Raw genomic sequence first — 26,208 nt, forward strand, 5'->3', positions numbered from 1 at the left:
TAGAGTAAGTTTATTACTTACTACCTGAAGCGCCCTTACTGGCAAAATGTTTGGATCATTCTAGTGCTCCAGTGGATATCTCACTGCTGATGCAATCTTTTACCTGTACGAGAGCAAAGTATGATTGGCGCACCCTATTCTGCCTAGACACAGTTCAAAACTGGCTTTGAAACATAGTAGGTGATGCCCTTTCCTCTTCTCTGCAACCTCTTTCCCACAGAAGAGCCTATCTCTGCTCTGTCATTTGAGCTCCAATCCTTGCCAAACTTTTACAAAAAAAAAAACATGCAACTAGCTTATCAATAATTTCCCCCACTCTCTGTGCCTAAATCTAAATGCAGATTCCATGAGCAAAGCTTTTTTTCTTAGAACTGCCTACCTATGTAATTCTTCTGCTGGCCTGCTTTCTGGCTGACTACAATATGGTAGTCTTCAAGTCCAATGTAAACAAGTTCTTGTTGATCCGTTCCCTTAAATAATCAAATTCTACCCAACACTATCACCTTACACTCGTTAACCCTTATCCTCAAGTGGCTATCGGACCTTGATAAATGATGACTCCCTTGGAAAAAAAAATATATGCTGATACCAAGACAATTTTTAAAAGGCTAGTGTTCCTTCTTTAGGTATGTTGACTTGACTCTCCCACCCTTCCGCCCTTGTGTAACACCTTCCTGTGGTAGGAAGGAAATAGATCCCTACTTAAAATATATATGTTTTAAGTGAAGTAATAGTTAAGTTTAAATAAAGTACATTCCAAGATGAAAAAGGTCATCGTCTGTTTCTTCATATCTGAACATGTTCCAGCTATTTGTCAAGGAGCACCAACCTTGACCTATTGGAGAAAACGAGGCAAACCACATGCGTACCATACCCACTTCCCCACCGCCATCCTACACACATAAACACAGCCGCAAACGAGCAAGAAAACAAAAGAATAAAATCTGCACCAAGTTTTTTCTTATTTTAATTGTTGTTAAAATACAGAATGCAACCGAGAAAGAAAATCTATAAAAACTTGGTGACATGTGGCCCAAGTTTTTATCAGACTTTCTTTTGTTGTATTTCTATTATCATTCAGAATGCCCAATAAAGAAGAGATATCATAAGGTCACTTACTATCATGTAAGTTTAGCACATCACCTACATAGATAAAGTTGTAATCTGGAAGAAAGAGAGAGCCTGTTTCCTCCGTTTGACTATAGTGGCGTTACTGTCTGTCCACCCAGTTACGGAAACACAAAATGTATATAATGGCACCCTTGAAATAAAAATAAATGTTTTTGTTATATTTTAATTTTAAAGAGTTTTTTTTTTGTTCTTTTGCAAACATATTTAAGTTTTATTTTTTTTTCAAACATATTTAGGGTTTTTTTTTTTTGTAAACATATTTAGGCTTTATCTTTATTTTTTTTTTTTTTGCAAACATATTTAAGTTTTTTTTTTTTCAAATATATTTACGTTTTTTTTTTTGTTTTTACAAACATATTTAAGTTTTATTTTTTTTCAAACATATTTACGATTTTTGTTTTTTTTTCAAACATATTTAAGTTCTATTTTTCCAAACATTTACGTTTTGTTGCTTGTTTAACAATTGCATCCATTATGTGGTTTGGCAAGGGTTAATTGGCGGCAACGATCGTAATAGATTGCGCATGTTTACAAAATAAAAAATAAAAAAAACTATATTTGAAAAAAAATAACAAAAAAAAAAAATGTTTGCAAAAAAGGAAAAACCGTAAATGTGTTTGGAAAAACAAAGAAACGTAAATGTTTCCAAAACAAACAACAAAAATAAATATGAAAAACGAAAAAAAAAAAAAAACGTAAATGTTTGAAAATAAACAAGCAACAAAACGTAAATATGTTTGAAAACATAAAACTTAAATATGTTTGCAAAAAAAAAAAAAAAAAACGTAAATATGTTTGAAAAAAAAAAAAAATAAAACTTAAATATGCTTGCAAAAACAAAAAAATATATCTTTCAAATTAAAATATAACAAAAACATTTATTTTTATTTCAAGTGTGCCATTATATACATTTTGTGTTTCCATAACTGGGTGGACAGACAGTAACGCCACCTATAGTTAAACGGGGGAAACAGGCTCTCTCTTTCTTCGAGATTACCGATAAAGTTATATTATTAGGTTCAATACTAAGTACTATTACTTGTTTGGTTCATTTGTTTTATGGCATAATTACAGATATGCAAGTGATCAATAACCAATAATGCAAAAAAAAAAAAAAAAAAAAAAACTTGAACTCAAGATGGGTTTCCCTACGCCCCTACCTTCAATTTCCCAACAGGAGACTCAAGTGAATGAGGGGGTATCATGCTTGCCTCCCTCCTTTAAATTGAGCTAGATGGAAAAAAATTAAGATTAAAAAAATAAAAATAAAAAGTAATTTTTGGGGGAAACCAGATATTCTCCACATTAAAAACAAAATGACCTTCTGTTTAACTCTGCTCTCGTGGCAAAATGATTTTCGGTTACTCAATGTCAAAATAAAATAACTATTGTAAATAAATGATCCATGTGTACAATTAATTTAACACAAGTTGCTATTTTTACACATAGCAGGGGGGGGTAGTTAGTATATTTACTAACAGTATTATTGCGTAAATGATCAATGTCTATGATTATTCATTAAGTCAAATGAAGGAGAAAATATATTTAGCTAAAACAAGTAAAAAAAAATCCAAAACTTTTATAAGTTTACAACTTGGTTTGCAGTATTTCATGTGGTTACATGTAATTTATAATTAACTGAAAAAGTCACCCTTTTCTCACTTATCGATCTCTTTCTCTCATTGCTGATTTAACCACTTTCTAATATTTTTTATCATTTTATATATTTTTATATACGGCATAATTCACGTTGACACACCGGTTCCTATTAGGTTATCAAAGTTAAGCAACATTCACCCTGGTCAGTACTAAAATGGGTGGCCACTTGGGAATTCCAGGTACTGTATGTGCTCTCCGTTAATCTTCGTGGTGTTTTCAGTCGTTTAGCACTTCTTGCTACTGGACTCAAGCAGTGCTGATTCAGGAGAGATGCGGTTGGGCTTGTGCAACCCTTGCCTCACAATTAGATGTGCAGCTACCTTTACAGGGGGTATCGATTGTCTCTTGAGATTGAAGGAGATATCGAATATTTTTTATATCTGAATATTTTGAAAAAGAATTAATCTTTTTTTTTTTCAACTACATTGTTTTGCCACATAATTAACATAGAATAAACATATGCAAACAAGAAAGAGGAAAAGAGAAGGAGAGAAAGAGAGTGAGAGAGGAGAAGGGAGAGAGAGTGAGGGAGGAGAAGGGAGAGAGAGAATGTGTGTGTATGTGTGAGAAAGAGAGAGAGTATGAAAGATAAACAGACCAAATATTCCAACAGAAATAGAGTGAATGTGAAAAGAAAAGAGAGAAAGGAGGCCTATTTAGAGAGGAGGTAGAAAAATTGAGAGAGAGAGAGAGAAAGAGAGAGAGAGTGAGAGAGGAGAAGGGAGAGAGAGTGAGGGAGGAGAAGGGAGAGAGAGAATGTGTGTGTATGTGTGAGAAAGAGAGAGAGTATGAAAGATAAACAGACCAAATATTCCAACAGAAATAGAGTGAATGTGAAAAGAAAAGAGAGAAAGGAGGCCTATTTAGAGAGGAGGTAGAAAAATTGAGAGAGAGAGAGAGAGAGAGAGAGAGAGAGAGAGAGAGAGAGAGAGGAGGGAACAATGATAGATAAAAAAGAAACTAGTGAGAGAGAGGAAGAGATGGAAATGGACAAAAGTCATAAAACAGGGATAAAGATTGGATGGGGTGGGGTGGTGGTGGTGTGAAGTGGGTACAGAGAGGGAGTAGAAAAGTAGAGGGAGAAAAAAAATCTGAAAAAGAGGAAAACATTTCAGGTGTCAAAAAATGGTATCAAAGTGAAACAAGAGAAAAAAAGGGAATTCATTTTTGCAGAGATAGCAGGGGGGGGGGGGGCTCGAGAACCTAAAATGGGGTGAGAACCTAAGATGGGGGTGAGGTCATAATATCCACCACTGGTCCATTAATGTAATCTATAGTTCTCCAAAGAAAACTTATTACATTACTTATAATTGCTATTTGGGCGATTCTTGTAGACTTGAAAAATTTTTTTTTCATACACAAAAATAGTGGGGCTTTATCTTTAAGGTTAAGTCAAATTATTATTATTAAAACTTATTTCAAAATCAACAACAATAACTTTCATATGATAATAAACACTTAAGTATAGAGAGAGAAACTTAAAAAAAGATGGCTGCCTGAATATTCATGTTTTCCTCTTGGCAACTGGAGTCCATCTAAGTTGCTTGGTTTGTGAATTTATCTGTTTGCTACGTTATAATGTATATCTCCCCCAAACCTCTGGTCTTGGTGGAGGGGAGACTAAAACTTGCTGCTATGGTTTCAAATGATCTGAAATAACAGCAAAGAGAGACTTGAATCTAAATATTTCTCATATGTTATATCTCCCTTCTTTTGGAAATAGGGTATGATTATGAATATCTCCAGTATCAAATAATCTTTATACACTATAAGTGTTTATTACCATAAGAAAGCCATTGTTGTTGATTTTGAAATAAGTTTTAATAATAATAATAATTTTATTTAACCTTAAAGATAAAACCCTGTTATGTTTGGTTGGTTGGTTGGTTGGTTGGCTGTTTCTGTTTTACGGCATATCAACTCTTTTCAGGTTATTTAATGCCGAATCCGGTGATTTTGAAGAAAAATTTTTTAATAGAATATATTTTTTCAAGTCGATTTCTATTTAACCCATAGTTGGAACCTTAACAGGTACTACCACTTCAGGTCAGAGTGAACCTGGGAGCAATGGCAATTAAGGGGTGGCTCCACACTCCCCAAAGCCTGCAAGCCAGGACCTCACCATCGGATATAGTTTAAGGTCATATCCTGGACCTGCTATTTTTGTGTACGAAAAAAATAAAAATATTTCAAGTTTACAAGAATTTCTTCTTCTTTGATATAACATCTGTTTTACATGCTGGCAGGTGTTCGACAACTGTTAGAAATTGAGTTCCAAACTAATCTATCTCTGTCTAGGTATTTATTTACTCCTCTTTCTCTTATTTAATCGTGATAAATTGCAACAGATAACTGTTTCGGTATATTATTGGTGGGTTTAGAAGCTGGAAACCATGAACGAATGAATATCACCGGAATACTGAAAGAGATTAGTCTGCATCATAATGATTCGTGCCAGATGAAAAAAATTTGGAAATCTTAGCTGCAGATCAGGATTTTTGAATACCTTGGAAAAATTAGCATTGCCAAAGAACAATAACTTGAAATTTGGGAGCAATTTCATTAAGTATATGTTTCTAAACTTCCTAAGCTACTCTTACTTTAAGGTTGCGTTAATTTATTTAAAAATTTCTATCTTCAATCATTTGTTTTCTGAGCCAGCTTACATGGATTTTTTAAACAGTTTTTGTTGAATTCAACACAAAATCAAATCTCATGTGATTATCATGCAATTCTGATCCCATCGTTTTTTTTTTTTTAAACATTGCTCAAAATTTTATATTTTATGAAAGTTTTTGATTGCAAACTCATTCTATTTTAATTATTTTCTTTAACTCCTGAATTTTCAGCATTGATCAGAAATTTCTTTTATTCAGCTTATGGTTATTGTCTGCTTACGAATTTTGGTTGAAATCTACCAGTAGTTTCTTACTTCTTACTCTATAAAAGATTGACATACAAGCACTTTGATGTTTCCGAATTTTTGAGATAAGGATTGGTTATTCATATTATTTGAATTCATCAGCCTAGTGTTCCTATCTTGAGTCTGCAAGGACCCGTGGCGCAGCGATTAGAATACTTGGAAAAATCAATTATAAAAAGTTATATTCTCCTGAACGTTGAAGGTTCAATCCTTAGTGTGGCCAACCTAAAAATACAATTGCGAATTACTTACGACCTCTATCCAGTTACGGCTGACGAAACAAGAGCACACTACCCCCGTTAAGTAAATAAAGGGTCCCACTCGAAATTCTGTCCAAATTCCAGAGTTCGAATGGAACATTCTTGAGTTCAATAAGATACACCCGAAGAAGGTCGGAGGTTACATCGACCGAAACGTTGTAAAAATGATAGTCAAGATGAAAACAGTAGTCTGATGAATCCAAATAATACAAACACAAGTACTTTATTTTATAGGTTACAAGAAATAGTAAAGAAAGGAAAGCAAGTAGAAAAAGAAATACATTCTGTCCTAAAACCATCCCAGTTGCTAGGAAAAGGAGAAGCAAAAATAAAAAAGGAATAAGCATAAAAAGAAAATAAAAGAATTGGAAAGAAAAAGAATCAAAAAGTGAAAAGAAAAAAAAATATGAAAAAAGAAAAGCAAAAATAAAAAAGAAATGAAAATAAAATAAAAAGAAAGTAAAAAAAAAAACTGACAAAAAGAAAGTAAAAAAAAAACTGACAAAAAGAAAAAACAAAAAAAAAAGTAGGGAATCAAGCAGGTTTGAAACATGCTAAATAAGTGTCATTGATCAAGCTAATAAGTAGTTTAGTGTTTAGTTAAATACTAAGTCAGAAACTGATGAGAAAATCTAATTTGTACTATTAACTTGGAAATCATAGAATCTTCGGAATTAACAATTACTGGTTGGATATTTAAGTTTTGCTGTTTCTTTCTTTGTTTTACACATATTTCTGATCAGAAAAGAAAAAAAGAAAAAAAAAAAAAATCAACATTTTTTTTTTTTTTTTTTTTTTTTTTTTTTTTTTTTTTTTTTACATCCAGCCTTCATGATGGCATGTTTATAATCATTTTAAGGAAATAAAACCATTTATCCTTCAGGAATTTGTACCAAACAGAGATAGGGAGTCCGGACACATACTATTATTATCGCCCATTTATTATAATATATATGACACACCAGTTTTCATTATTTCAAAGATGTTAAGCTTGGCTAGTAATCAGATGGGCGACAGCTGCAGAGCAGCGTTTTTGCATACCTTGGAAAAATTGACATTGCTAAAGACCAACAACTTGAAATTTGGGAGCAATTTCATTAAGTATATATTTCTAAATTTCCTTGATGAATAAAAGTAAAAATTTAACTTTTAAAATAAGTCATTAGGTGGGAAGTATTAGGTGTTGTGGGAGGATGGCAAAACTTTCACAAAAGAAAAAATCATCTGTGAAGATGACTTTAGTAAATATTAGGGTAGGGATCGGCTGGGTTTGCTTGGGCTTAAAATACACTGGAATATGATATTTTAATTTGTCCAGATTTCGTATAAATTATTATAAAGTTGTGATTTCAAAAGTTAAAAAAAAAGTATTTGAGTGCCATCAGCTAGAATCGAAACCGAAAGCAAAACTGTAGTATTCAAAGCTGGTGACGTTACCACTGCACCAACGTGGCACGCATATAATTAAAAATAAACTAAGATGAATGTGCAAAATGTATAACGATTTTGACCCATTTTGAAAAAAACTATTTTAACTGACTAAAGACCCATAAAAGAATGGCCCATAAAAAAAAAAAAATCCAATCATTTGAGGCCTCTAGCGCCGCTCTGCGACTTTTAGTTTCAGAAGAGATAGAGTTTGAAAATATGGAGAAAGAAAGACAGAAAGACATAACGAGTTTTATAAATTAGATTCAAGTTAAACCTGCTAATTCACATAGGTGTTGACACAATGGAACAACCACCTGTGATTTGTTCTCAATCAAGTGGTGCAGCTCTCAACAGAATATGGAATTCGTTTTTTTTTTGTTTTTTTTTATTAATTTTATTTCTTGTGTTTAATCTATACTATATTTCTTTTAGTCTGTCTATCTCTCTGTCGGTCTGTCCATTCTACTTTCTTTTGGAAACTACTGGATCAATTTGGTTGAAATTTTGTATGAACCTTTATGACGAGGTGCATTGAATTAAGTATTATGATATGTTTGATGCACAATTCGGGATAAATAAGGATTAGTCATCACAATACCATATTTACTCAGAAACTACTGGGCCGATCTAGCTAAAATGTTATATGTGACCTTTGTTATGATAAGGTGTAATGAACTAAGTATTACGGCATCTGTTCAACAAACTATTCGGAATTAATATGGATTATTAGGGATTAGTATTTAATGCAAAAATGAGCACAAATTTAACCATATTAAACCATCAATTTAGCAAACCACTCATTTTAAGTCTACAGGCGATAACTTTTTTCTCTGCTGTTAAAAGACTAAAATGTTCAGTTTATATTTTTTTTGACCCTCATTCATCCCATACAAGGCATATTTTCACTTGGATGTAAGGGGCTACTATTTGTGGCCATGTTTAGGAGAGATGAGCAAGATGTTGGTTTAGGTGACATTTAAACTTCTGCTTATCAATACAGTCAGGGAAGCTGGTAACAGAAAGGAAATTCCAAAGTCTAGCTGTCTGAGGGAAGAAACTATTAGAGTAGAAGTCCTTATGGCATTTAGGGACCTCTACAGTGAAGGGGGTGTGATTTTGTTGCTAAGCGGATTTTGTCAGGAGTAGGTACGTTGATGGGGGGAAGGGGGGTGCAACGAGTTCATCAGAACACATTCCATTAATGAAATATATTTCCCTGATCCAGCCTAGCAAAGAAATCCAAAACAACTGGAAGAAATAAGGGGAGAGAAGAAGCAGAAATATGAAGGTTTTGTTTATACTTTGTATCTGGTATGAAAGCAAGAGTTAAAAGTGTATGGGAATCAATTTCAGAGAAATTCTGCCATTCCTAACCAGCAGAGCATTGTCAAGTATGGGGAAAAGCCTATCAGGCATGTTTGCACAATGTGATGATGTATGGAAATGAAACCTGACCAGTAACGGTTGAGGACATGCGTTGCATCTAAAGGAATGATAATATGAGAATGATATGATGGGTACGAATCTTAAAGGCTTAGATCTGATGCCTGCAGAAGAATACAAGAATATAACAAAATATCTTTTATGAAAAGGGTTAACATCAAACGTTTGAATAAGTTCCATCTTGCCAGTGAATTGTGGGTGAGGATACGTTTCCTCCTCATTGTTGTAAATCTCCAATTAATTTTTTGTGAGAACAGCAAACAAATAGTGCAATGAAAATGCATCCTCACACGAAGCGATAATTTCATTGGTCGATGAGGCAATAATTCAGCATAGGTTTATAAGAAAATAATTTGCCACAATATATAATTGGTACAAAGGCATCAATAAAAACAGTGTTGTACTAAGCTTGCGAGAAGTCAAGGGACTCATTAAAGTAATCAAGATTAGTAAAAAGAATTGAATGGTACTGTAATATTTACCAAAGAAATGGGTCCTTCAAGAGAATTTTCAGGCAAACAATAAAATTTCGAGGAAGGCAATTCCTTTGGGCAATCTGGAAAATGAAAAGGAAATCATTTAGAATTGCTATCATGATTTATTTTTTTGTGCTGTTATTAAAAATAGTTTAAATAAATGAAATAAAATTATCAACTAATAAATAACTAATCAACTAATCAATAAAGACTAATGTGTGTTTATTTATATATTTTTTATAGAAATAAATATATCTCTCCCACCACACAAAAAATAAAGAGTAAAAAGAAAACAAACAAAAAAAAACAATTAAAGGGTTCTTTTCTAGATTCTTGACAAAACTATTTCAAGTGATGAGGGAAATGGATAATGTGGAAACTGGTCAGCAGTAGAAAAAAAAAAAAATCGTTGATTAATTACTGCATAAAATACAAAAAAAATAAAGTCAAAAAGAAAAACGAGAAAAGAAAAAGGAAAAAATGGGGGGAAAAAAAAAGAAAAAGAAAAGAGATTACTCGAAATGTCGACCCTTCTGACTAATTCTATTTTTGTTGACCTCCAAATGAATGAATGAAAAAAAAAAAAAATTAATGTCCATATTCCGTTCAAGGTAATGGTGAAAAAGAACATATCAACTTTGAGTGTGTCTTGTGTAGTTTTTGATTTTTAGTTGAGCACACAGACAATTCTCCTTATATATAGAAGGAGATAATTGTCGTCGTCGACTAAATAATCTTTGAATAAATAAAACAAATGCATCTCTTTCTAAATTTATTTAAAAAACTGTAGCAATTTAATTCTTTCAAAAACAATAAATATTATTTGTCTTCTTACCGTAAAAATTACTGTTGAAAGGGTGCCTAAGGCGATTATCAATAAACTGAGCATTCCCAATGAGAGAAGGCAAAGCCTGGAGGGTGGACCTCCTAGAACTGCACAGGAACAGCATTATACCGCAATCAACAGGGACCAGAAACTGTTTGTTAAATATTCCCCAAATCAATAAAACTAGTGTCACTTTTTGAAGTGCATTTATTTAAAATTGCATTGTTTTAGTTGATGGGACAGCATTTGATTTGGAAACAATTCATTTTTAAATGGGTAGAGTCAAAATTACGTTTCTGAAATTTTTAGATAAGGATTGGTTATTCGTATTACTTGGATTCTTCGGTCTACTGTTCTTATCTTGAGTGCCATTTTCACAATGTTTCTGTCGATGTAATCTGACTTTCTTCAGATGTATCTTGTCAAACTCTGGAATGTCTGTTGAACTTGTGAATTTGGACAGAATTTTGAATGGGACCCTTTATTTACTTTATGAGGGTGGCATGCTTTCGTGCTTTTATCCTAAAGGTTCAATTCTTAGTGCGGCTGACCAAACAAAAACAATTTTGAATTACTTAGGACCTCTATCCAGTCATGGCTGATGGAACGAGAGTATGTTACCCCCATGAAATAAATAAAGGGTTCCATTCGAAATTCCATAAAAATTCTGAAGTTCAATAAGATATACTTGAAGATCAGAGGTTACATTGATCGAAATGTTGTGAAAATGATACTCAAGATGAGAACAGTAGTCCAAAGAATCCAAATATTATGAAGAGTTGAAATTGCTTAGTTTAACGACATCAGATTAATCACCATCTTTGCTGACCGGATGATCTCATTTCTTTACGAAATGTTTTAATATATTATATAGATTCTGTCGAAAAACCATCCCAGTTGTATTGGTATATATCTTACCATTAAAAAGTAAATACATTTTCCTTTACTTATTGTGTTTAGTTTTATTTCTACAATTATTCCTTTACTCTAAAACAATATGTAACATAGAATATATAACAATATTATACAATTGCTTGGCAGCCATTTTCTTTTTTTCCGGAAATCTAAACTATTTAGAGAAACCGTCACGAAACTGCTTGTGAACGCCATATCAGCTCTGTTCCATTCATCTCTATTGACTGCTTCTGTTTCACGCATCATCATGTCATCGGCCGGGTCAGCATTACCATATTTTTCTCTGGCAATCAGTTTGACCTAATTATATGCCTTCTGTGGCATTATTATCTGGCAACTAACCAGGTCGAATACATCACAGACAGCAACTCAAACAGCCGCCATGGTAGTCTTGCGTTGATTTTGTCATGGAGGTATCTAATTTTCTCCCGCTGCAAAAACTGTGACATCAGAGTCGGAAAGTGGGATTGAGAAATCAGTTCCCACGCCCACGAGGAAGAGCACTCTGACCTGCAAAAAGTTCCTAGGCAGCCCTGTCGGCATTCCCCAGTAAGGGCGCCTAAGGCAATTATCAATAAACTGAGCATTCCCAATGAGAGAAGGCAAAGCCTGGAGGGTGGACCTCCTAGAACTGCACAGGAACAGCATTATACCGCAATCAACAAGGACCAGATCATTACAGGAATGATTTAATCTGTTGATTTTAGGGGCCTGGGGATAAAAATCCTGAGAACCTTATCCTGTGTCTCTCTGCTTTAATTGTTTTTTTTTTTCTATCATACCTGTTCAGGTTTAAAGCAATGCCCCCCTCCTGCTAATTTTGATCCAAACCCTTTAATTTATTCACTCGGGCAGTTTTTTCTAATATAACAAGACACTTTGCAGAAATTTGATTTTCTTAATTAAAAAAAAAACTACTTGATCAATTTACACGATTTTGGGAATATGCCATCTTTGTAAAGAGTACATACATCATTAAGATTTTTCTGTAATTTTGTTTTGTTAATCAAGTGTAATTCTAAATAAGCACTGTAATTCTTTTAGACTGAGGTAAATTTTAAAATGTTTGTTCTACACCAGAGTACTCCTTTTTCGAGAGCTGGATTTTCCTACACAAACCAACTGTATGTCCAACTCTGTCCTTGTGTGAAGGTAAATAGAAAACTTCAATATGAATAGAATGAATAGGTATTTTTGGATAAAAGAAAACAACTCAGTTGGGACCAATAAAAAAAGAGGGGGAGGGATAAATAAAGGTCAAAGTAAGAGTAGACTATTTCATAGTAGGAGGAGGAGACAGGAGGAGGTGGGGTAGATAATGAAATAAGACTATATCAAATAGAGCAGGCAGGTGTTACAAGGTGGTTAGAAATGGGGCTAACTCATGCCAGAATAAATTTACATCTCAACAACACAAATAACAAAAAAGGAAAAGGAAAGGCTGTTTGGATTTATCTACAGAAAGTAGAATTAAATCATGCTTGAAAAAAAAAAAAAAAAAAAAATTCCCTGCCACTCAATAAGAGCTGTTGCAAAATTGTTTTTTTTCCTAGAGATAACAATTTAGGAGCATTAAAGAAATAACAGCTTGTAAATATTAATAAAAGTATCATTTTTATTTTTTTACGAAAAAGGTTTGTCATATAATAATAATATGATAAAATTAATGTTTTCTTTTGCTTTAGATGCACAAATGAGCCATAATACTCGACTTTTGTCTTAAATGATTAAAAGAGCGTTCAATGACACAGGAAAATTTTTTATTTCTAATTTGACATTTTATTTAGTTATTAACATTTTCAAAACTTATATGCAATTCTTAATATCAAAAGTATTTTTTTATAAATATTAAAAAATATCGGTGAAGATTTCTCTCTCATATATCTTAAACAAAAACTAGATCCGATATCTGGAAGTTTTTTTGGATTTTTATTATTTTTTTTTTTTTAAGAGATATAGTGTTTGATCAACACTACTGTGGAGCCATGAGATAAAATACTGTTTTTTTTATAAATCCCCAAAACAGTTCTTCATGGTAAAAAAAAAAACAACTGATAATCCCTGCAATTATATTAAGACTAGTGTACATTCTTAGAATGGAAATCGCTTGAGACAAGGCATGAAGCCACTTGATGTAAGGAGCTAACAAGAATGAAAGTTGATTATTGCAGAGACAGGAGATGCCTAGTGGCGTTAGTTTGAAAAAGACCAAGGGTGTAGGTAGAAGGAAAACAGTGAGTTAGAAGAGAGTTCCACAACTTGGAAAGAAGCTACTGGAATATGAAGCTGTATTACAATGAGATATTAAAACAGTGAACTGATGAAGACCTCTAGACTAAGAAGTCAAACGAGCTGGAATAAAGGAAGCAGGGAATAGATCAGACAATTCTGAGGAAGATGTGTCATAATAGTATTTGTAGAAAACACTGAGACTAGCAACATCACCTCTGTGAGAGAGATTGCAGTGTTTGTGTGTGTGTGGGGGGGACAATCAAATTACAGCACCGTTTCTGCAATATATCAAGAATTTTGAAATGGAACATAGATCCATCAACCCAAATATGACAATACTCCATACATGGTTTGATAGTAGATTTGTAGAGATAGAGAATAATCTTAGATGTGAGAAAGTGTTTAGAGCGATGAATAGAACCGATTTTATAAGAAGCAGAAAGAGCACTGGATTTAATATATGGACTTCAAGAAATATTTGATGAAAAAGACCAAGTAGTTTTTAGAGCCATCCATAAGAATCCCAGGAAGAAAAGAGACACTTGCGATTGAAGAGCAATTGCCGAGTCTTAACAGGATTAAACTAAACAAGCCATTTCTTACCCCAATCCATAATAGAAGCCAAATCAACTTCTAGATCAATTGCATATTTTAACAGATTCGAGAAAAATGGGTGAGAAGCAATACTAGAATAGAGGGTAGTGTCATTAGTGTAAATGTTAACTTTTTGTTATTGCATAGCAACGTAATATAGGTGCAACATTGTATTTCTAACAATCTTAGATATGGAACATCTTATTTCACCTTAATAATAATAATTTCTCAACACACCCTCTCACTAATCGTACACTTACTATCTCTCTAGACAGTCAGGTATTGCTAGAAATTTTAAAAAAAAATGGGGTTTAATTGACATAGTAATCTGTAAATCCAGTGCTTGTGCAGTATGTATAATGCTGGTTCAAATAAATGCATTTTACGTAAAAACATGATTACGTACTTATGTGTAATGTTGAAATCAGTAAACAAATTCCAAAAATTACGAAAAATGAGAGAGAAGAAAAATAATTACATGTAAAATAATAGAATTATAGAGTTCTATCATATACGTTAATCTGGACCAATTCTTAAAATCCGGGGGAGGTAATTGCAGTCTATGATTTTGACAAAATAATTATGTCATTTCAAAATAGAAAATGGCGAACTGCTAACATCTTGTAAAAAATAGTTCTAGCAAATCTCTTATCATTTTTCGTAATTAATTTTTTTTACCAATTTTAATATGACATGTAATAGTGTTTTTTTTTGTTTTTTTTTACCAAAGATGCATTTTTTTAAAATTTCAGTATGCTACACAAGCACAATTCTTTTTTTTTTTTTTTGCAATAAATGAAATAAATATTTTAGATGGTGGGGATGAACAAGTCTTGAGAAAATAAATAGCCCCTACCTCCTCAATTGAAACATGTTAATTTTTTTCTTTCTTTTTTGTTAAAGAAAAACATTTTATAATCTGAAAATTTGATGCTAAATTCATAGTAATCTGTACTATTTTTTTATTATCAAAAAAAGTTAACCAAAGATTTTAGGTGTTGGAGATCGCAATCATTTGTTGTTGTTTTTTTTTTTTTATTCTTCTTCTTATTATTATTATTGTTATTATTATTGGTAATCATTACTACTGGAAAAATAAGTTATTTTAAAGGAAATACAATTTGGAAATAAGTCAAAAGCAATTTATTTTGCTTGACCTACTCATTTGTGACCTATTTGCTTTAAAAAGAATGTAAAAGAAGTTTTGAATAAATTTAATTCACCATGAATAGTGAATGTGAAATAAGTACATGGCCAGATGATTTTACTCACGGTCATTACTTACAGCAAATTAAATTGCTTAAAACTCCTTTTAAATTTAATTTAATTTTTCTTATTGCAAATGAGTCAGTAAACCCAAATAAATTGATTTTTACTGATATTTCCCTTGATAATAGTAACGGTTACCTCCTGTTCTATTTTTGCCTGAAGAGATCCTTTTGAAAGTTTTCAGATTGTCTTTCTCCACATTTGTTTCACTTATGGTAACACTGTTAAGAGAGCCCTCCTCCCAGACACACATACACCCCTAACTTATGCAAACAAAACCCTCACCCCCTTGGGGCATAAACAATCTTTACAGTGTTTTCTTCTTACTGGTGTTCTTTTCACCCTATTCAGAATAAAAAATAAAAAAAAATTCAAAAAGCTTGACACTTTCACTGACAAAGAGTGTCATTAAAGAAGATATCTCTAACTCTAAAATCTAGTTTTACTTTAAAAAAAAAAAAAAAAAAGTTTATAATTTCTCTTGAGAGCATAAAAAAAGTGCCAACAATAATGTGGAAAATTTTCTACCCAAGTGAATTAAGTAAAGGATTCAGATCTAATTTCCCAGGAGGTCACTAATTATGACAGAAGCTACCTATAGTGCAGGAGAGTACAATAATGAAAACAGTGTTCAAATTGCAGTCACCAAGATGAGAAAAACTGTCGAAAACATCTATATAATAAAAGACAATTTCATGTTTTCTTTTCCTCTCTATTCAGAAAAAAAAAAAATGCAAAAAACTCAACACTTTTCACTTATAAAGGATGCCATTAAAGAAGATATCGCTAACTTAACAAAATCTAGTTTTACTCTTTGTCATAATTCATCTTGGGGGTATAAAAAAAGTGGGCATTTTTAACAAGAAACAACAGAGCCAAAAAAGGAGATGAAAAAACAAAACAAAACAAAAACAAATGAAGAGTTTGAATGCAAAATGCACAAACGCCATTTTCAAAATTAGAAAGCTATCACTACAAAAAGCGTCTCATTTTAAAACTCGAATACACCTTAAAATCATGTTTTATATATAATGATACATGCATAATTTCTCTTTTGCTTTCAATTAAAATAAACTTTTAGGTGAAATCTACATTTAATATATTCATTATTTTATTGTTTAAGGTCACAATTTAAACAAATTGGATTTATTACATTTAGCATTCAATTTCTTCAAGCATACAAAAATAAAATGTTACCAAAGGCAAGATAAGTTACTCTTAAACAAATTACTGGTAGAACATTAGATTTTTGTACAATTGGTGAAATTTATTAGATATGTTTCTACCAGTATTTTGTTTTAACTTTCGATTTTGAAGCAATTATCAAGGGTCCTTGTGTAGAATTTATGGTCAGCCATTGTCTTCATTCTAACTTCACAAAATCAACACTAGGTTTGTTTTTGACCAAAACAACGTTTGAAAATAAATTAAAACAAAAACTTATCCAGGTTGGTAGAAGAGCAACTTATCTTGCCTTTGGTAATATTTATTTGTTTTATATTTATATTTTTTCACCCCACCTTTTTTTTTTTTTTGCTCTTGTTAAAAATGCCCCAAAATATATATTTTTTAATCAAATATTTTTATATTATGTTTTATGAAATGCTGAGAATTATAAATTCATAGTTTTAAAATATTTCATGTATTAATTCATGTGGGTTTTAACTTTTCTCCATAAAATAGAACATTGAGGAGTTACTGTGGCTAAGTGGTTAACACCACAGACCGACAACCTTGGTGTGCCAGGTTCAAATTCAGTTCATTTCATTGAAATACTTTCACTTCTGATTTCAGCATTTTTTCCCTTCTTTTCCTCTTTCGTGTTTCAAATTCGAGCCTGCCTACTGCAGCTAATTTTTTTTTTTTGCGGTCGCATGGGCACTCGCTGCTATTTTGATTGTAAAGAAAAGTTGTTTTGATTCATTTACACATGGGTTGCTGAAATATCTGGTGGGGAAGTTGTCTTCTACTTCTTCCATTCTTTTCTGTGAATTTGTATATGTAGATAAATATAAATCCATCCTATCTCACAAAAATTAGTGAGTAAAAAACGTGCCTTTTTCTAGCTCCAGGATGAAATCATTTCAAGTGCGAGGGGAAGCAAAAAAAAACAAAAAACAAATAGCAAGTCAGACAACCTTTGTTATCTGAAATGAACTTCAAAAGAAATCCTCCACTAAAAAAAAAAAAAAAAAAAATGGTGGGTATTTTTTTTCTTTAGTCAAATCCGGAATTGAATTAGGATCAACAAATGTTTTACATTCCCATATTTTTTATTGTCATCGAAATCGATAAAATTGCTCATTTTTCAATCAAATTGATTAATTGCCTGCTCTAGTTGGGGACACATCGTAATGCACCGAGAAGAAGCTTCACATGCCTCTCAACAATGACTTAGCCCACAATACATTGTAGTCTACATTGCACTGTAGAGAACCTACTGTTGATTTTATAAAATTATTTTTTATATAATAGCTTGAATTAAAGTTTAAAATGTAAAAGTTAAATATAATGCTTCAATTTGGCTCTAAACAGAAACATCCATTTCGAAAACGCCCCTGCCATATCAAAGACCCTACTGTTGATTTGATATGCTTGGCCTTACTGCTTGTTGATTTGATATGCTTGGCCTTACTGCTTGTGTGGTGATAATGGCTTGAATTTAAGTTTAAAACGAAAAAGTCAAGTATCATGATACAATAGTTCTTTAAGTAGAAACATTAATTTTGAACGTGCCCTTGAATTAAAATTTCAAGTGCAAAAGTATCATACTTTAATTGTGCTCTAAACAGAAATATTCATTTTGGATGCACCCTTGTCATATCAAAGAAGCTACTGTTTAAAAAATTTTGCCTACCAAACTCCTCTATCAATTTTTGGTCTATAGAATTGAAACTAAATATATAGGGTAATCAAACCCATGCAAAACTTTATATTTGAGTTTTAGCCAGGGAAAATCAGTGCAAAAGTGTGAAAAAAAAATGGTGAAGGTCAAACAATGACATTACGAATATGCAAGTGTAACGTAATAGCTATTGGTTAATGTTTTAATTTTTAGCATTACAGCAAACATGTCTTCATAGCTCAGACATTAATGTCAAAGAAAAAGTAAATCGTAAGCTAAACGTTTTGGTTTGTGCACAAGTCATTTTTTAAAAAAAACTTTTTAAATCATTACTATATATTGGGTTCAATCTATCTATATATCTATAAAAGTGAAAATGTCTGTCTGTATCTGTGTACATTTCCCTACGCAATAACTCTCTCAATTTTTAGTCTACAGACTCGAAATTTGATATACAGGGTACTGAGATTTGGGAAAATCTATGTGATTGGTTTTCGGACAGAAATTTGGCGATTAAAGAGTCAAAGTTCAACAATTTGACTTTTGAGAACTCTACCAAACTCCTTCGACAATTTGGGGTTTAAACACTTGAAATTTTAGATACAGGTTCCTTGGACATGGATCTAACTTAATAACTTGATTTGTGCCCAAAACAATAAATGTTAAGAGGTCATAATAGGGGTCAAAGTTAAAAAAAATTGACCGCTTTTTTTTTTTTTTGCTCAACATACATCTCCAAATACCCGGGCAACGCCAGGCACCCATGCTAGTATATCTGTAAAAGTAAAAGTGAAAGTGTGTGTGTGTGTGTGTACATTTCCCTACGCAATAACACCGTCAATTTTCAGTCTACAGACTCGAAATTTGATATACATATGTACCTCCAAACACCCGGGCACCGCCGGGCTGAAATGCTAGTATAATATAATACTAAATACGAAATCTGCATAAATCAAAATATCATGTTTAAGTGTATTTTACAACCGGGCAATGCCGGGTGGCCTGCTAGTAAGTTGTAAGAGTGAGTCAGAGGAGAATTATAGTTGGCTGAAATATTCTGAACAATTCTTCCTACTCCTGTTCCTCTCCTTTGATCATAGTTTGAAGATCGTCAAATAGAGAGGAGAAAATTACCAAGTGACCCCTTCTCCTCAGCTGAACTGATGTTGACCTTTTATTTTGAGTTCAGTAAAGGCTTTCACAAAAAACAAAGATGTTTAATGTAAGAGTGAAATAATAAAAAACAAAGGTGACTTGAGTGTGAGCAACCGGAAGCTTTTTTTGTTTTTTCTTAAGAATGAAGGTTGTCATACTTTTGACACATTGACATCTATAGGGGTCTTTTTCTTTTTTAATGAAAAGACTTTATCAAAAACTACTTGCATATTTACTACATCTGGTTTAACAGAAATGAGGACCAATTTGAAATTCAGCTCATTTTATGTATTTATTATATATATGACAAGCAGGGAGACCCGATGTTGCCTGGGATTGAATGACAATCAACAAAAGTTTCACACTCCCATAATTTTATTGTCACCCATTTTTCAATCAAATTGTTTGATCGCCTGCTCTGGTTGGGAACCCATCGCTGTGCACTCCAAGGAAGCTTCACATGTCTCCCCGCAGTGACAGTTCACAATACATTATACTCTACATTGCACTGTAGAGAACCTACTGTTGATTTATAAAATCATGTTTTATATATAATGGCTTGAATTAAAATTTAAAATGCAAAAGTATCATACTTCAACTGTGCCCTAAACAGAAATATTCATTTCGGACACACCCTTGTCATATCAAAGAACCTAATGTTGATTTTATATGTCAGGCTTTTCTGCTTGTGTGGTAATAACACTTCTCAAATGAACTTCTGATGTTAGACTGTATAAGGTGTTAACTTTGGTCAAAATCGCCTGTTCCTTCTTTCAACGAGTCATTTTGATTATCGATACTTATCAAAGAAATTCCAATATAAAACCTATCTAAGAACACTGCCAGATACATGAGGTACATTTGTGTGAAATTTAATAAAATTCAGCCCAGCTGTCTTCGAGTTAATAGGGAACGAACTTTCACACACATAAAGTTCATTTTATATGATAGATAGATAGATAGAAGTAGATAGATAACAGCTAAAAACTGTGATTAAATCGGTTATACAAGTATGTATACAGCACTATCACATTCACACGCCCGTTCTTATTAGATCAATGACGTTAAACAATATTGAGCCTGGTCAATATCAGATGAGTGACCATTTCAGAATAACAGACTTTGTTGTCAGAAATAAATACATTACTTCAATATAATTTGCAAAATAAAATCTATTTATATATCTATAAAAGTGAAAGTGTCTGTGTGTGTATCTGTGTGTGTACATTTCCCTACGTAATAACTGTCAATTTTAAGTCTACAGACTCGAAATTTGATATACAGGGTACTGAGATTTGGGAAAATTTCGGCCAGAAAGTTGGCCATTAAGGGGTCAAAGTTCAATGATTTGACCTTTGAGAACTCCTCGGACAATTTGCGGTCTAAACACTTGACATTTTAGATATAGGTTCCTTGGACATGGATCTAACTTAATAACTTGATTTGAGCCCAAAACAATAAATTTTAAGGGGTCATAATAGGGGTCAACGTTAAAAAAATTGACCACTTTTTTTTTTTTTTGCTCAACATGCATCTCTAAATACCTGGGCAACGCCGGGCACCCATGCTGGTATATTTATAAAAGTGAAAGTGTCTGTCTGTCTGTGTACATTTCCATACACAATAACTCTGTCAATTTTAAGTCTACAGACTCGAAATTTGATATACAGGGTACTGAGATTTGTGAAAATCTATGTGATTGGTTTTCGGCCAGAAATTTTGCTGTTAAGGAGTCAAAGGCCAACGATTTGACCATTGAGAACTCTACCAAACTCCTCCGAAAATTTTGGGTCTACACACTTGAAATTTTAGATATAGGTTCCTTGGACATGGATCTAACTTAATAAACTTGATTTGAGCCCAAAACAATTAATTTTAAGGGGTCATAATAGGGGTAAAATTTTTAAAAAGTGACCGATTTTTTTTTTTTTTTTGCTCAGCATACACCTCCAAACACCCGGGCAATGCCGGGCCGAAATGCTAGTCTATCTATAAAAGTGAACATGCCTGTGTGTCTGTCTGTGTATATTTCCCTATGCAATAACTGTCAATTTTTAGTCTATAGGCTCGAAATTTGATACACAGAGTACTGAGATTTGGGAAAATATATGTGATCAGTTTTCGGCCAGAAATTTGGCTGTTAAGGAGTCAAAGTTCAACGATTGGACCTTTGAGAACTCTACCAAACTCCTCCGACAATTTGGGGTTTAAACACTTGAAATTTTAGATATTGGTTCCTTGGACATGGATCTAACTTAATAACTTGATTTGAGCCCAAAACAATAAATGTTAAGGGATCATAATAGGGGTGAAAGTTAAAAAATTGACCGCTTTTTAATTTTTTTTTTTGCTCAGCATACACCTACAAACACCCGGGCACCCATGCTAGTAAAATTATAAAATATAAATTGAATAAAATAACAACAATTTGTCATTTATGTTAATTTTTACGTATAATTAAAAGGATGCTTTTTATTGGTTAAAATTAAAAGCTGTCTTTTGCACTTGTATTAATTAAGCAGACGGTTTTCTTTTTTTGGCCAATCTAAAAATTCAATCAAAAAGTCAACAAAACTCTTTCTATTTCAAAAAGGCGTCGCTAATACCAACACTTTTGAAAATGAAGAACTTTCTTTGAAAAACTATCTTCCCAAAGAAAAGATAAGAGAAGAACAAAAGTAAGTGTTGATTTAATTGTACTTTGAGTATTTATGTGTGTGTATATATATATATATATATATATATATATATATATATATATATATATATATATATATATTAGTAGTGTTGGGACCATTAATCGGAATCAGAAGCAGGATTTGGAAAAATCAGAGCTTTTTGGGGTATCAGAAAAATTTGAGCCTATTTTCCAATGCCAAAACCAATTCCTTAAATAATCTTTTTTATTTAGTTTTGATTTAAGAAACATCTTCCACTGCTTGTAGTAATAATAAAATAATAAAATATTTATTGATTTAAACATCCAGTAAGACTAAAATCTCTAGATCACTCCCTCAAAAATGTGTTTTTACATTTGAGAAAATATAGGTATATTTAAGATGTGTTTTTACAGTAATCGGGACAAAATAACAATTTCATAGTAAAATATTTAGAGATTTATAAAGAATCGGAATTTAGTATGGAACCGGTAATTGTATCAAAATCAGGAAAAATATTGGAATCGTCCCATCCTTATATATATATATATATATATATATATATATATATATATATATATATATATATATATATATATATATATTTATATATATTTATATATATATATATATATATATTAAGGGGATTAGAACAACAGTCTGAAAAGCAGAGTATATTTTAATGTATTAGTAAATTAATACAATTAAAATAAAATAAAACAGTGCTTGTTGCAATGCAGACGTATATGATCGATAGGCATATATATCCTAGAGCTATTTTAATATTGAGTAAAGATGATTGATAATTTATAATCAAAAATTAAAATTAAAAATCGGTTTCATAAGGAAGAAAAAAACAAATCATATATATATATATATATATATATATATATATATATATATATATATATATACACACATACACTCATGTATAAGTCGCTGTGCATTTTAAGACAAAAATTTTATCATTTTAGGTATTACCTCTGTACAAGTCGACTAGATTCTAGACAAGTTAAATGGTTCATCTCATGGTTCTTTCTTGCACAGATAATTTCCTTTTTTTTTTTTTTTTTTTTTTTTTGTAAGACATATTATAAATTGTTTCTCGGCATCCGCGAGTGATAATACGTGCATTTACTCAAGTGTGGTCTATTCGATTTTCATATATGGAACCAACCTGCTGCACACTTACATGCAATGAAAGCATACTTGCTAATCAGACATTCTGATCAATGGCATGCTGTAGATTCCAGGCACAATTACTGTTTTTAGACATAATTTATGTCACATACCATAATAGTTTAAACACGGACATTGCATGAGCCATAATATACTGCAATAATGTGAACGCATGCGTTAAGTGCCATAAAATGGTTTCATTAAATTGTTAAAACTTGTTGAACTTAGGGGAGAACAACATATCGTAAACACTACATTTCCTAACCCACTACAACAACTGTCATATCATCACCAAATACATCATATAGAATTTAGGCCTATAGCCACGTCTAGAAATAATGTGAACGCACGTGATTTCACTCCAAACAAAGGAAATTGCAAGTAAAATGCCTACAGTTAATACCTATTTCATCTCTTTGAGCAAGTAATTTAACTAGGAAGATAATTATAGAAAATTTCTCATTGAGAGTAAAAAAAAAAGGTGGGATTGCACAGCATCAGGATTGCAGCTTAGTTCAGGTCATACCATCTTAAGAGGTACCATGTTATTTTCCTTAAAAGATAACATATGTTGCGATAGTAAGGTTTTCATTTCCCAGCAAAGACTCACCTGCGTAATTCTCTTCCAACGCGTCTCCTTTCGTTCGAATTTGCACATTCAGACACCGACAACTGACCAGTAACATTTTCATAGCCTGTCAATATAAAACACATTTAATTAGAGATTTTTATAAAACTATGCTCCATGATTAAGTGATAAAAAAGAAATTCAACGATATTATCGAGAATACAAAACTACATTCAAAACTGTTTTTACAATTCATTGTATCAAGTGACTTCATTGCTTGTCTGGAGTGATTTCCATTTAAAAAATCATTGAAGATGAACAGCAATTTTAGCTACAAATCGAATGAAGTGTTAGAGAGCTGAATTGTAGCCACAAATGGGAGGAATGCTAAGGAGCTGGATTTGCACCACATTAAAAACTGACCTCTACTATCGTAGAGTGGCAAGTATATAAGGACAAAGAAATATACACACACATATATATATATATTGACTTACTATTTTAAATAATTTAAAATTTTTCTATTAAAATTAAATTTACCAAAATGATCCAAGATGGTAAAACTAAAGTATATTATAAATATTAAAGAATTAATATTTATAAAGTAATCTCAACCAGATGTAAAAGCTCGATAAAACCAAATAGGAGATAGAGCTTATGATAAGAGCAAATAGTTAATAAAACATGTTAAAAAAACACTTTGAAAAAGAGTTAAAAACATATTTAATCTGAAAAGGAAACACTTAATAAGTGGATAGTCCTTAGTCCACAGAATTTCGAAGAAATACTTTCCTTCTCATCAGAGGGTAGGAATTAGCAAAATGCGGGATCGGATTTTGCATACAAAAGTATTTGATGAAACTGCAATTAAGTCAATATATATATATATATATATATTATATATGAACAAATGATTAATAAAACATGTTAAAAGATATCTTGAAAAAGAGTTAAAAACATATTTAATTTTAAAAAAGGAAGCACAAGATAAGTGGATAGTCCTAAGTCCATAAGTGGATATATATATATATATATATATATATATATATATATATATATATATATGGTCGACTTGTAACAATGTGGAGATGGAATTTCTTTTCCCCAAACGAAAACACCAGGTTTATCATGTACAAAATTAACCGTTTGTTGGTAACATCGAATGGAATTAGCATCTGATGAATTGATGAGAATTGGAGACTTTTATGAAAACATAAAATCATAAAATGGCCATCCCATTAACAAAACGGCTGTAATGAAGAAATCCAAGATGAAACAAAAGTTACAAAAAAGAAAAAATGGAAGTCTTTGAATTTCAACAAAGTTTTGTACTAAATGAAACAGCTTAAAACCGTAATAAGATGTTAACATACCTAATCTCACTGGAGGAAATTGATGATTATATCAGATGTATTAACAGAAAACTAACATATTTATAGTGCACTAATTTGGGGTTTGATACCAAAAAATATTTGTAACTTATGCTATGGCAGAACAAAGCAAATCAGTTTTTTTGTTTGTTTGCTGTTTTTTTTTTTTCATTCTATTGCCAAAATATTCATAAAATTAAAAGAAAACAATACAATGTAAATATACGAGAATAACAGAAGCAATAAAATTATCTTTTTTATCCAGTTTTGGTATTTAGGGTGATGAAAGTGTCCTAGACTCCAAGGTGGGCAATAGCAGATAATATCTTATGCCTGCTCTCCGTGCATTCTATAAAAATAGGATTCATGTCAATCAGTTTGCATGCAGTCACATCGTTTCAAACATCCTTAGTCTATCCTGCTCTTTAGTACCAAAGGTATCCAGATGAGTTATAGAGTTGCTGTAGCAGTGGTATGCGGTACATGGCCGAGGCACCAAGCATGCAAGACATCCATAATCCCACCAATACCAAATTTGTGATGAAGCACAGTTAAAAGTATATTTCCTTCCAGTTTGCAGCCTTATACATCCACTCGACCTTGGCACAATCATTACACAGAGATCATTACGCAAGGATTAAACTAAAAACTATTGAACTTACAAAGGAACGTTGAGCACGACTTACACTATTACTATACAGCATAATCACATTGACACACCAGTTTCCGTTAAGCAACATTGAACCTGGTCATTACTAACATGGGTGACCGATCTGGGAATTGCAGGCACTGTATGTAGGAGGACGTCGACACCTCCTTCTAAAAGTTACAAAAACCTAATGTTGTCATCTCCTCAAACAAGGATATATACGTGCGACTGGGGACCACTTTGAATTTTATACTCCCATGGAACTTCCTCCTTCGGAGGAAGCCGGTTAAACGCAAATTAGGGTTAGTACCATTTCACACACACACACACACACGCACACACACACACACTATTATTAATGCAAAGTCTAAAATTAACTGGAGTGTATAAAGTCATCTACTTATCCCACCCTCAAGAGAAGAGACAAAGGCCTGGGAGGGTGGACCTCTTAGGACTAACCAGGAAAATGCCTCAGCCTGCCAGATAAAAGATCACTGAAATGACTTAGTTTTTGATGGATTGATTGCTGAGAATGGATTCCTGACAGGTATCTTCCAACGAAGAGTGTCTAACTCATCTGGTACTAGCCAAGCTCAATGTTGCTTAACTTTGGTGATTTAAGGACA

General features: G+C 32.2%; 1 protein-coding gene across 5 annotated transcripts in view; it reads right to left on the bottom strand.

Annotated features, from left to right (window-relative positions):
* Positions 1–26,208, bottom strand: part of LOC145293253 (uncharacterized) — a 132,459-nt gene that overhangs the window by 23,158 nt on the left and 83,093 nt on the right. For all 5 annotated transcript variants that reach the window (XM_080139831.1, XM_080139827.1, XM_080139828.1 and 2 more), the window contains 2 exons: positions 23,606–23,690; positions 9,330–9,403 (listed from right to left, as the gene is read on the bottom strand). In XM_080139831.1, coding sequence (XP_079995957.1) covers positions 9,330–9,403; positions 23,606–23,687 — 156 coding nt within the window. In that variant the 5' untranslated portion in view covers positions 23,688–23,690. The remainder of the gene's footprint in view (positions 1–9,329; positions 9,404–23,605; positions 23,691–26,208) is intronic.

This window comes from Euprymna scolopes, chromosome 14 (genome assembly GCF_053919585.1).
Source record: "Euprymna scolopes isolate OS-2025 chromosome 14, ASM5391958v1, whole genome shotgun sequence".
Classification (NCBI taxonomy): domain Eukaryota; kingdom Metazoa; phylum Mollusca; class Cephalopoda; order Sepiida; family Sepiolidae; genus Euprymna; species Euprymna scolopes.